General features: G+C 46.5%; 1 protein-coding gene across 1 annotated transcript in view; it reads right to left on the bottom strand.

Moving 5' to 3' along the window:
* The window catches only part of SH3YL1 (SH3 and SYLF domain containing 1), a 93890-nt gene extending 81348 nt beyond the window's left edge, over positions 1–12542 (bottom strand). The window contains exon 1 of the mRNA XM_045011350.1: positions 12405–12542. Within this exon, the coding sequence (XP_044867285.1) occupies position 12405 (1 nt within the window). The 5' untranslated portion in view covers positions 12406–12542. The remainder of the gene's footprint in view (positions 1–12404) is intronic.
* Positions 12543–12693: the final 151 nt, after the last annotated feature.

Here is a 12693-nt window from a genome sequence, read left to right as displayed (position 1 = left end):
TTTATATTGTTCTAGTTTTCTAAATCAAAATGTGGTGCAGTACCAAGTCAAATGCCTTATAAAAGTCTAAGTATACTATGCCAACACTATTGCCTTTATCACCCAATCTTGTAATCTCATCAAAGAAAGAAAGAAATCAAGTTAGTTTGACAGGATCTGTTCCATAAACCCTTGTTGATTTGCACTAATAACTCTCCTTTAATTCTTTGTTTATTGAGTCCCACATCAGCCACTCCATTATCTTGCCCAGGATAGATGACAGGCTAACAGGCCTATAATTACCCTGGTCATCCCATTTACCTTTTATAAAAATCAGCACAACATTACGCAGCAAAACAGTCTGTGATAATTACCGCAGGATCACTCTCCTATCTGTTGCTGGGGAAAAAAATCTTTGCTCATATCCTCCTGAACCGACTGATTTCATCTGTCTCAGAAGCCACTCTACCTGAGGCTCAGGGTGGATTCAGGCCTTATCGTAGCACCATAGGCATGATTTTCAGTATCAGGCAAATACAAGAAAAACGTATCGAACAAAACATGAATCTGTTCAGCATCTTCACTGATCTGACAAAAGCATTTGATACAGTCAATAGAGAAAGCTTATGGAAGATCCTCAGCTAACTTGGCTGCCCACGAAAACTGATAAAGCTCATTCAGTTTATTCCATGAGGGGATGCAAAGTCAGGTACTTTTTAATGGCGATCTCATGGACTCCTTTCCCATTTCAAATGGAGTCAAACAAGGCTGCGTCCTTGCCCCTGTACTGTTCAGCCTCTTCTTCACCCAAATTCTCAACCATGCTATAAACGGGCTCAAAAGAGGCATATACACATCAGATACAGACATGCTGGCTCAGTCTTCAATATTATAAGGCTGTTGTATCAAGTAGGCAAGGGACTAACAAGCTTCAACAGGACTTTATTTTTACAGTGGAAACCTCTTTACCAAGCTGCTGCTGCACACTCTATAACTAACTCTGCCTCCTCAACTCCTCCCCGCTCCTTGCTGTTTTCTGTCCTTCAGACTCCCAACAGACCGTGCTCCCAGTTCTAATAATTACAAGCACATCTAAACACCACATTCCCTCCTCTCTTAAGAAACTCTCCCAATTAAAATAAACATTGTTGTTTTAACCACAGGAACAAATAGGAAACAAGATACTATACTAATGGCAGAAATATTACACTGGAAACACTGTAGATACTACATAACATAGTCTTTAGTCCAAACAGGTGGTCGTCTGGGTCTGACAGGCTCTCTCTCAAGCCCCGGTTCCAATGCAATGTCTTGTTGTGTTGGTTCTACGGTGAAGTTCAAGGCAGACTGGGTGTTAGCATAATCTCCTTTTGGTGCGTAGGCAGGTGCAAGATAAGAAGCATTCTATACCCGCCCATCAGAAAGTCAATAGGTGTAAGGTCCCTTCTTCTCTATGATTTTAAGAGAAGCTGTGAATTTATGGTCCCCTTTGCATAAAATTCCAGGTTTTCATATTCTAACGAAGGAACCACACTCAAACTTTGGTTCCTTAGCACCCCGCTGCTTGTCTGTGAAAGCCTTATACTTTGCTTGGTTCTGTTCAACTGTTTTTCTCACATCATCCTCGTTTGGGGCATCAGGTCGTGCCTTTAACAATCCAGCAATGTTCAGTTTAGTATTCATCTGTTTCCCATGCAGTAACTCTGCGAGTGATCTTTGCGTTGTGGCATGTCGTGTAGCCCAGTATGCTTGCAAGAAATCAGTAGTGAAGAGTATCCACAATCACCCTTCCATTTTAGCTGTTTGCAAACTCTCTTTCAAACTTCTATTAAACTGTTCTATTTCCTCTATAGGGATGACCTTCTGAGTAAAATGTTCCTCTCTGCTAGAAAGGTTTCAAACTCCAGAGAAGTAAATTGATTACCATTATCGGAAACCAGTTCTTTGGGGTTACCTTCCCTGCTAAAAACTGAAGAGAGGAACTTAATTACTGTAGCAGAAGAGATTTGCGATGTAAACGCTACTTCAGGCCATTTACTGAAATAGTCTATTAAAGTGATGGCATAACGACGTCAATTGGAGCAGTATCAAAGGGTCCTACAATGTCAATTGCCACTTTTTCCCATGCAGATTCAGGAAGAGGAACAGGCTGTAATGGAGGGGAACATGTCACTGCTGTCTTATCATGCATTTGGCAAGTGACACAGGATTTTATGAGTGCTTCAGTTTGAGAGTCCATCCCTGGCCAGCAATACAGATCCCGTAGTGGTTGTTTGGTTCTGACAATTCCTTGATGAGTATCATGTGCCAGGTATATGAGTTTTGACTGTAATTCTTCTGGAACAAGTAGCCGGTGAGTAACTCATAGCACACAGGCGTCGAGCAAAGAAAGTTCAGCAAGCAGGTAAGTCTCAACCATATGGATCCAGACAGTAAAAGCAACTGGAGGCTCAACTGGGCTTTGCAGAAAGGGTGCAGGTGGGTTCAGAGGCAGAAGATCCATCCTCATCGCCAAAATGTTGTATCAAGCAGGCAAGGTACTAACAAGCTTCAACAGGACTTTATTTTTTACAGTGGAAATCTCTTTACCAAGCTGCTGCTGCACATTCTTTAATTCTCACTCAGCCTCTTCAACTCCTCCCCGCTCCTTCCTGTTTCCTGTCCTTTCAGACTCCCAACAGCCAGTGCTCCCAGTTCTAATAATTACAAGCACATCTAAACACCACAAAGGCTTAAAGCAAAAACAAAAGTAACAGAACTACTAATAAGAGAAGCACTCTTTGTGGATGATTGTGCCCTCCTAGCACACAGAGGGAGATCTCCAGCACATTGTAGATGGATTTGCCGAAGCATCCAAATTGTTTGGCCTCATAATCAGCCTGGAGAAAACTGTAGTGTTGCATCAATCATCTTCACCACTCCATGCCACATCACGTAGCATATCCATTAGTGGAACCCAACTAAAGCAAGATAACAATTTTACCTATCTCAGCAGTAACATCTCCAATGATGGATCTCTTGACAAAGAGATCACAAATAGGATACAGAAAGCTTTTTAGTCACTAGGAAAGCTATGTAACAAAGTCCTGAAATCCCACAACACAAGCCCCTCAACAAAAATAAAAATTCACAATACTTTTGTGCTCACATCTCTTCTCTATGGCTATGAGACCTGGACACCAACAAATGGCATACAAAACAGCTAGAGGCCTTCCATATGCAGTCTCTGCATGCCATTATGGGGATCCACTGGCAAGACAAAATTACCAACCTGGAGGTTCTCCAAAAGTCAAATGCCACAAGCATCGTGGCCATGCTGATAAAGGCCCAACTACGCTGGGTTGGACGACACATCATTAGGATGCTTGAACACTGACTACCCAGAAAAATTTTCTGTGGAGAATTGGCATAAGGCCACCAGAATCAAGGCCACTCCAGAAATTGCTACTAGGACAGCATCAAGAACAGAGTACATTTCAGTGCAATAAAACCCAATGATCTTATCATAGAATATCAGAGTTGGAAGGGACCTCAGGAGGTCATCTAGTCCAACCCCCTGATCAAAGCAGGACCAATTCCCAACTAAATCATCCCAGCCAGGGATTTGTCAAACCTGATCTTAAAAACCTCTAAGGAAGGAGTTGAACTCTCAGAGTATTTCCCAGACCCCAGAACACCTCCTCTCCCCATGCATTCTCTGTGGGGCACACTGGGGCTCAGGGCCTCAGCCTCACTCTACACCTGCCCCTTCTATTTTCTCTCCTGTTCTGTTCCCCTCACTCCCTTCCCTTCCTTTTTCTTTCTATTTAGCTGATCCCTTCCTAAGTAAATCCACCTTAAAAAGTTAGGAAACATAACATTTGCCAACATCACATTGTTCAGTCTACTTGTGTCTTATACACCTTTCCCCTGTGTCTGTCTCGTCTATTTAGATTGTAATCTCTTTGGGACAGGGACTGTCTACTACTCTTCTGTTTATATGGTGCCTAGCACAATAGGCCCCATTCTGGGTTGCCCCTTAGGCATTACCATAATAAACACGATTAATAATAATCTTATAAAATACACAGACTCCAGCCATTACCAGCAGACAACATTACCCTGGCAACAACAAATATAATAAAGATTTAATAAATTGCACTAACAAAGGCACCACTATTTTCCCCTTACATCCACCTTCCGACATCAGTCATCCACTATGCCTATGCATCAGGGTCAAAGTTCACAAGTTACTGCATGAATTTCTTAAATTAATTACTTTCAAGATACTTCAACTAGAAGGGAGAGGAATAAGGAGCATTTTAAACAAAGGAGAAGAGTAATCTAAATTGTATTTGTTCAGACTTAATAAAAATCCTGGCTCTTGAGTTTAATAATTTCCCCTTTCCCTAACCCTTCACACACAATGGATAAACAAAAATGCAAGATAATAGGTTTTTACATGAATGAGATTGTTTTGTAAAAGTAGCTGGAACATAAATGGCTTACACAACTGGCACTAGAAAAGGTTCAGAAAAGGGCAACTAAAATGATTAGGGGTTTGGAGAGGGTCCCATATGAGGAGAGATTAAAGAGGCTAGGACTCTTCAGCTTGGAAAAGAGGAGACTAAGGGGGGATATGATAGAGGTATATAAAATCATGAGTGATGTGGAGAAAGTGGATAAGGAAAAGTTATTTACTTATTCCCATAATACAAGAACTAGGGGTCACCAAATGAAATTAATAGGCAGCAGGTTTAAAACAAATAAAAGGACGTTCTTCTTCACACAGCGCACAGTCAACTTGTGGAAATCCTTACCTGAGGAGGTTGTGAAGGTTAGGACTATAACAGCGTTTAAAAGGGAACTGGATAAATTCATGGTGGTTAAGTCCATAAATGGCTATTAGCCAGGATGGGTAAGGAATGGTGTCCCTAGCCTCTGTTTGTCAGAGGATAGAGATGGATGGCAGGAGAGAGATCACTTGATCATTGTCTGTTAGGTTCGCTCCCTCTGGGGCACCTGGCATTGGCTACTGTCGGTAGACAGGATACTGGGCTAGATGGACCTTTGGTCTGACCCGGTACAGCCGTTCTTATGTTCTTATTTCTCAGCTCAAATTGGACTCTGTACTGCTGTCTCTCTCCAGTGTAGCCCTACTTGCCACTAGTACAAACCATTACACAGGGTGCAGAACGGAGAATTTTGCCACAGAGTATTACACAGGCCTATCATCACAGAGAAGAGAACCATATAATAAATGCTTGAAATAATGGTGACCCATCACTCATATTCTGTGGCTACCCAATTATGATATTTTGCAAACAACTTTGTCAAGAGAGGTTCTCTCACACATCTCCCAATTTCCCCACAACCAGGTTCTCAAAGTGTTTTAGTCTGCGGGGCACCAGGAGAGGCTCCACAGAGCATAGTTTAAAGAAATGTTGCAATTAAGAGCAACTCAGAAGCACTTCACTGAATAAACACAGTAGTTTCAAACAGTGATATCTGTTGCACAAAAGCAATATAGCTTTTACTACACAGAAAATATTGTGCATATGTAGCCCACACACTTCCTGGGTGTGGTGTTCTGTCCCCTCTAGTGGCACCGAGACCACTTAGAGATTAACGAGTCTGCTACAGCCTTAGCTAAAAACCATGAGGCTTTTAGCTCATGCAGTAGCGAAGAGGTGGGGAAACTACGGCCCGCGGGACTGTCCTGCCCGGCCCTTGAGCTCCCAGCCTGGGAGGCTAGCCACCAGCCCCTCCCCTGCTGTCCCTCCGCCCCTGCAGCCAAGCCGCCACGTGGGCAGCGGAGGTTCGGGAGGGAGGGGGGCCAGTCAAGGGATGGGGAACGGGGTGGGGCTGGACAAGCGTGGGAGTCCCAGGGGGCCTGTCAGGGGACAGGGCAGCCAGGGAGCAGGGGGGTTGGATAGGGGATGGGGTCCCAGGGGTGTTGGATAAGGGGTGGAGGGGTCCCAGGAGGGGGTGGTCAGGTGACAAAGAGCGGGGGGGTTGGATGGGTCAGGGGGCTCTGAGGGGGGCAGTCAGAGGGCAGGAAGTGGGAGGGGTCAGGGCAGTCAGAGGACAGGGAGCGGGGGGGTTGGATAGGGGGGTGGAGTCCCGGGGGGCCGGTTGGGGTGGGGGGTCAGGGAGGGGGCGGTCAGAGGACAAGGGGCAGGGGAGGTTGGATGGGTCGGGAGTTCTGAGGGGGGCAGGCAAGGGCGGGAAGTGGGAGGGGTTGGATAGGGGGCGGGGGCCAGGCTGTTTGGGGAGGCACAGCCTTCCCTACCCAGCCCGCCATACAGTTTTGCAACCCCAATGTGCCTTGGGCCAAAAAGTTTGCCCACCCCTGCAGTAGAGGCTCATGTATGTAGCTTCAGAAATCCCAGGTTTGATCCTGCCCGCCGACAACGAGGATCTGTGTTACACATATGCATACTGTGATGATAGTGTGTGCATTGAAAATAAACTTTCATCCATCTTCATAGTCATCATCTATTATCAAAAATAGATAGATCATGTGCCCCCAATTACACAGAGGCACAGGAACAGGCCCATAGGTGCCCCAGTGACCTCTTTATGCACCTAATATTAATCATCGTGATTTGACAATTGTGGGATCTTGGTAAAAGCTAAAAACTGCAGGACCTAGGCCAGGGGTGGGCAACCTGCGGCCCATCAGGGTAATCCGCTGGCAGGCCGCCAGACAGTTTGTTTACATATGCAGGACCATGGTTCACTGTTCCCAGCCAATGGGAGCTGTGGGAAGCAGCAGCCAGCAGCAGCTGGCATGTCTCTTCAGCCCGCGCCACTTCCCGCAGCTCCGTTGGCCAGGAATGGCGAACCGTGGCCACTGGAAGCTGCGGGCGGCCGTGCAAATGTAAACAAACTGTCTGGGAGCCCAGAGGCAGATTACCCTGATGGGCCACAGGCTGCCCACCACTGATCTAGGCCTTCATCCCTGAAATTCCACTGCTTAAATGGAGAACAAATTTAGCTATGTCTATTGCACCAAAGGATTCCAGACACCACATACTAGCATAAAGGCACCTCAAAAACCTAGAGATGGCATCTAAACCTACAGAGAGTCCTGTGGCACCTTATAGACTAACAGAAGTATTGGAGCATAAGCTTTCGTGGGTGAATAGCCACTTCGTCAGATGCATTTAAACCTAGTTAACTTTTGATCCCACCATCACAAATTCAGCTGCTACTTAGAAAACATCTGGATTATTCTGATGGAATGGGAGAATGTGTGCCAAATTCAGGATGTATTGATTTATATCACTGATTTTAATCATAATTTAAATTAGCAGGCAGGAAATCTTAATTTAAAGAATCAATTTTATACTTTTGCATTTATACTTTCTATTTATTTTTCTAGAGAATGTTGGTTCTCATTGTTTGCAAAAATAAGTTCCAAATTATACCTACCAAGGAGGATATACTATAGCTATACACCCTTATTTAAGCAATTATGTCTTAACATTTATTATGTTAGAAAATGGTGAATGACACGTTTTTTATTTACTTATTTCATTTTTACCCATCACCTGTGTCAAGCTGCATTTGAAATTCAATTAAAAATGCACAAAACCAGCATTGTAAAATGTTTTTTTCTTTGTTAATTAAAAACTATTTTAAATATGCATGACAAATAAAGGGGAAAATCCTAAATTTACCAAAACTAATTAATGCATTAAACAAATAAAATACTAGCTGTAGTTAATTAATTGAATGGGTTGTTTCTCATAGACTTTAAGGTCAGTAAGGACCATCATGATCATCTAGTCTAACCTCCTGCACGGACCAAGGAGTTTAACATGTAAACAAGTCACAGGCTCCAATTAAAGCCCATGGTGCAATGAAGGTTGTTTCTGGTCAGCATGTCCTTTAAGATTTGAAATCTAGCAGATCTCATCCTCTCAGACCTCATTTTTATTCAGAGATTGGAAGAGGAAAACAAGCTTTTCTTCTCTTTCAACTCCCAATCCATTTTTCAACTTTGAATGAATTAATCATTGAAATGAACTAGCTGAATAAACTGAAAAGAAGAAAATATTCTTTTTGCACCTGCAAAAGAGACTACTGCTGGCGTAGCTGTTTACCAAAACCTAGTTCTAGGTGCTTAGCCAGTGATTTCCACCAGTTCAGTAACCTTTCTTTCAAACTTTAGCAGCAAGCATACTTTTTTTAAAATGTAGTTTAAATTACTTTATTAGATTATAGTAACTGTAGTCCTTAATATAGGTTGCCATGTTTTCACACTTTAAATAGATTATTTTTACAAAGAAAAATGCATTTAAGACTTTTTTTAAATCAACCTGCATCTACCATGATTAAATTTAGGCAACAACATTTGGACAAGGAGGTGCAGATCAAAATTATCTGGACCAGCACAATACAGTTGCCAAATTAGAGTTTTTGCAGATTTCTTTTATCAGGAAGTGTTGAGGCCCAGATTTTTTTGGTTAAATAGTAGAAGCAACCAGGGCCATCCAGAGGAGGGGGTTAGTGGGGCAATTTGCCCCAGGCTCCACAGGGGCCCCCATGAGAATATAGTATTCTATAGTATTGCAACTTTTTTATGGAAGGGGCCCCCGAAATTGCTTTGCCCCAGGCCCCCTGAATCCTCTGGGCAGCTGTGGAAGCAACACTCATTCTCCATTTCAATAACATAGTTATCTAGTTTGTGGCCAAAATCTGGAAGGATCGAAATGTCAGATCAGTGTTTTGGGGCCAGATTTTTAAAGTGCAGTAGTAGTAGCTATGTTCTGCATTCCAATGAAAACTGAAGGCTTGAAAACAACCATGATCCCCTAAAAAAGAACAAGAGTACTTGTGGCACCTTAGAGACTAAAAAATTTATTTGAGCATAAGCTTTCGTGGGCTACAGCCCACTTCATCGGATGCATGTAGTGGAAAATACAGTAGGAAGATGTGTGTGTGTGTATATATATATATATATATATATATATATATACACACATACACACACACACACACACACACAGAGAACACGAAACAATGCGTGTTACCATAAACACTATAAGGAGAGTGATCAGTTAAGGTGAGCTATTATCAGCAGGAGAGAAAAAGAATGGTTTGTAGTGGTAATGAAAATGGCCCATTTCCAGCAATTGACAAGGGGATGGAAGGAACTGGGGGTGGAGGGGGGAGAATAACTGATCACTCTCCTTATAGTGTATATGGTAACACCCATTGTTTCATGTCCTCTGTGTGTGTGTGTATATGTATCTTCCTTTTGTATTTTCCACTACATGCATCCGATGAAGTGGGCTGTAGCCCACGAAAGCTTACGCTCAAATAAATTTGTTAGTCTCTAAGGTGCCACAAGTACTCCTTGTTCTTTTTGCAGATACAGACTAACACGGCTGCTACGCTGAAACATGATCCCCTAGAATCCTAGTACCAGACTGAAGCTTTTGTAGCACTCACTGTTGCACTGGGCGGCAACAACATATTTTTAGTTTGTATGTTTTTGCTGAAGTACTAGTAGATAAATTTGTTTTGTATTTAGGCTGTGTAATTTGCAAGGTGGGGACCAAAAACTAGCCAGAGCCACATTCCAGCAGGTCCCAGAGCTGAGTTTTTATGGCACACTCCTGCCAGGATGTATTGGGGCCAAGGAGTTATTGGTATAAGAGGAGTAGCTATCTTAGGCCTGGTCTACATTACAGAATTAGGTCCATGTAAGACAGCTTATATCGACCTCACTCTGTAAGCATCTACACTACAATGTTGCTCCTGCTGATGTAAGTCACCAACTACATCCACTTAATAACTCCACCTCTGCGAGAGGTGTAATGCTTAGGTCAATGTAGCTAGGTGAATGCAGTGTTAGTGTAGACACTGTGTTGCTTACATTAGACTGGCAGCTGATTGGTTTTGTGAGAGTAGCAAGTTGGCAACCCTAACACCCTTGCCCCGCACTGGGCCCCACGCCTCCTCTGAGACCCTGCCCCCCACTTTGTCGCTCACTCTCCCCACCCCCACTCACTCATTTTCAACAGGCAGGCTCAGGGGGCTGGAGTGAGGGAAGGAGTGAGGGCTACGACTGGGGTGCGGGCTCTGGGGTGGGGCCAGAGATGAGGGATTTGAGGTGCAGGAAGGGGCTCCAGACTAGGGGGTGGAGCCAAAGGGTTTGGAGTATGAGAGGGGGGCTCTGGGCCGAGGCAGGGGGTTGGGGTGTGGGAGGAGGTATGGGCTGGGGCAGGGGGTTGGGGTGTGGGAAAGGGTTCTGGCTGGAGTTGCAGGCTCCGATGTGTGGCCGGGGATGAGGGATTTGGGGTGCAGGATGGGCCTCTGAGCTGGGACCAAGGGGTTCGGAGCATGGGAGAGGGATCAAGGATGGGGCAGAGGGTAGGGGCATAGGGGTGGGGTGTGGGCTCGGGGTTCGGGCATGGGGGTGGGGTGGGGATGAGGGGTTTGCGGTGCAGGAGGGTGCAGTGGATTGTGATCGAGGGGTTCGGAGGGCAGGAGGGGGATCAGGGCTAGGGGAGGGGGTTGGGGTGCAGGAGGGGGTCAGGGATGCAGGCTCCAGGTGGCACTTACCTTAAGCAGCTCCCAGAAGGAGCAGCATGTTCCCCCTCTAGATCCTACGCAGAGGCGCGGCCAGGTGGCTCTGCCCCATCCGCAGGCACCACCCCCACAGCTCCCATTGGCTGCAGTTTCCAGCCAATGGGAGCTGCGGAGGCAGCATGCAGAGCCCCCGTCTGCCCCTACGCATAGGAGCTGGTGGGGGACATGCCGGCTACTTCCTGAGAGCCATGCAGAGGCTAGCAGGGAGCCTGCCAGCTCTGCTGCATGGCACTGCCAACTAGACAGTCAACGGCCTGGTCAGCAGTGCTGACCAGAGCTGCCAGGATCCCTTTTTGACCTGGTGTTCCGGTCGAAAACTGGACACCTGGTCACCCTAGCGGCTGACAGCCTGGAGCCCTGCTGCGCTAATACTCGGAACAGAGGGCCTCCGGCTGACAGCCCCAGGCTCAGGCTGCCAGGGTCACCACCTGGCTGATATTTGATTGGCCAGGCTGGGCTTTTTTATGGATTTGCCAGAAAAATTATTTAATCTATAGGTTGGTTTTTTTTTTTTTTTTAAAGTGGGTCTAAAGATTTGCATTATCATCACAATACACTGGGATATCTAATGTTAAAAGTTTCTCTGTTCAGCTACAGATGCTGCAGTGCTCCCACTTCCACTGTTAACATCATATCCTTACTTAAACCATCATATCTATAGGTGTTCTCTCTCTAGATACTATAAGTGACTGTTGAAGGTGGTGGACTGCGGAGTTGGCTTGTGATTGGGGTTGCAGCAGGCTTGCTTTGTGGAGCAGGGGAATGTTTTTTTGTTTGTTTGTTTCTTGTTTTTTGCTTTTCAAAGGTAGTAACCTTGGCTGGCTGCCAGCCCCAGGCAGCAGCGCTACGGCTGCCAGTGCACCACCATGCCTCACACTGACAGTGAAATCAGTGCAAGCGCTCCTGGCGAGGACTCATACTGTTGACAGAAGAAGCTAGTGTGGATATGCCAAGCTGTTTTAATTACTGCAGTGGCCGTATGTCAAAATAACTTGCATCAATTTTGAGGTGTAGGCTAGGGTTGCCAACTTTCTAATCACACAAAACTGAACACCCCTGCCTCACCCCTTCTCCAAGGCCCCACCCTCTACTCCATCCCCGCTCCCTCTGTTGCTCGTTCTTCCCACCCTCACTCATTTTCACTGGGTTGGGGTATAGGAGGGGGTATGGGCTCTGGGATGGGGCCAGGGATGAGAGGTTTTGGGTGGAGGGGGCTCTGGGCTGGGGCAGAAGGTTAGGGTGAGGGCTCTGGACTGGGGCAGTGGGTTGGGATATGGGAAGCGGTGAGGGCTCCAGCTGGGGATGTGGGTTCTGGGGTGCAGGAGGGGACTCCAGGCTGGGGCAGGAGGTTAGGGTGCAGGGTCCCGGTGGCCATCTGAGGAATCGGCTGCCAGGTCCCTGCGGCCTCTAGGCACATGGGTGACCAGGCAGTTCTGCACAGTGCACGCTGTCTTCGTGCCCGCAGATGCTGCCCCTTACAGCTCCCAATGGTCGCAGTTCCCAGCCAATGGGAGCTGCAGAGCCAGCACTAGTGGCAGAGGCAGCATGCAGACCCTCCCAGTCCCCGGTCACCACAGCGCCTGGGGCCGCAGGGGCCTGGTGGCTTCTTCCAGGAGCAGCACAGAACTAGGGCAGGTAGGGAGCCTGCCTTGGCCCTAGGCTCCCGCTGCGACACCAACAGCCCAATCAGCACCGTGCTGGTCAAAAACCGGATGCCTGGCAGCCCTAGGCTAGACTTGCCCTCATTCTCCATCTAACCAGTGGAAGTTGGGAAGAGAGGACCCAAGGATCCCAAAGGACCCCTAGCCTGTCCCAGAAAGCACAGCACGGTCAGTACTCACTTCTTGTAACACCGCTAAAGGCTCCTGGGTGCGGCTGCACAGCACAGGGGGCAGGAGAGAGGACGCTGCCAGGCCCAAACTCGACCTCTCATCACTCAGTGCGTGCGTGCAAGGTGAAGGAAGGACCCCTGAGAGCTGCTCACCTGGGACAGGTGCAGCTGGGAGGGGAGTGTCTACTCAAGTGCCTGATTTGTACACACACATACCCGCCAACGCCATGATGGGTGTATTGGTTGGACTGGCTAGTCGGGCCCCGCTGCATCTGCCAGACTTTGCCAGCACATTTTTT

The sequence above is a fragment of the Mauremys mutica genome, chromosome 3 (genome assembly GCF_020497125.1).
Source record: "Mauremys mutica isolate MM-2020 ecotype Southern chromosome 3, ASM2049712v1, whole genome shotgun sequence".
Classification (NCBI taxonomy): Eukaryota; Metazoa; Chordata; order Testudines; family Geoemydidae; genus Mauremys; species Mauremys mutica.
The sequence above is the reverse complement of the archived record's forward strand: the minus strand, read 5'-3'. Positions and strand labels throughout refer to the sequence as shown.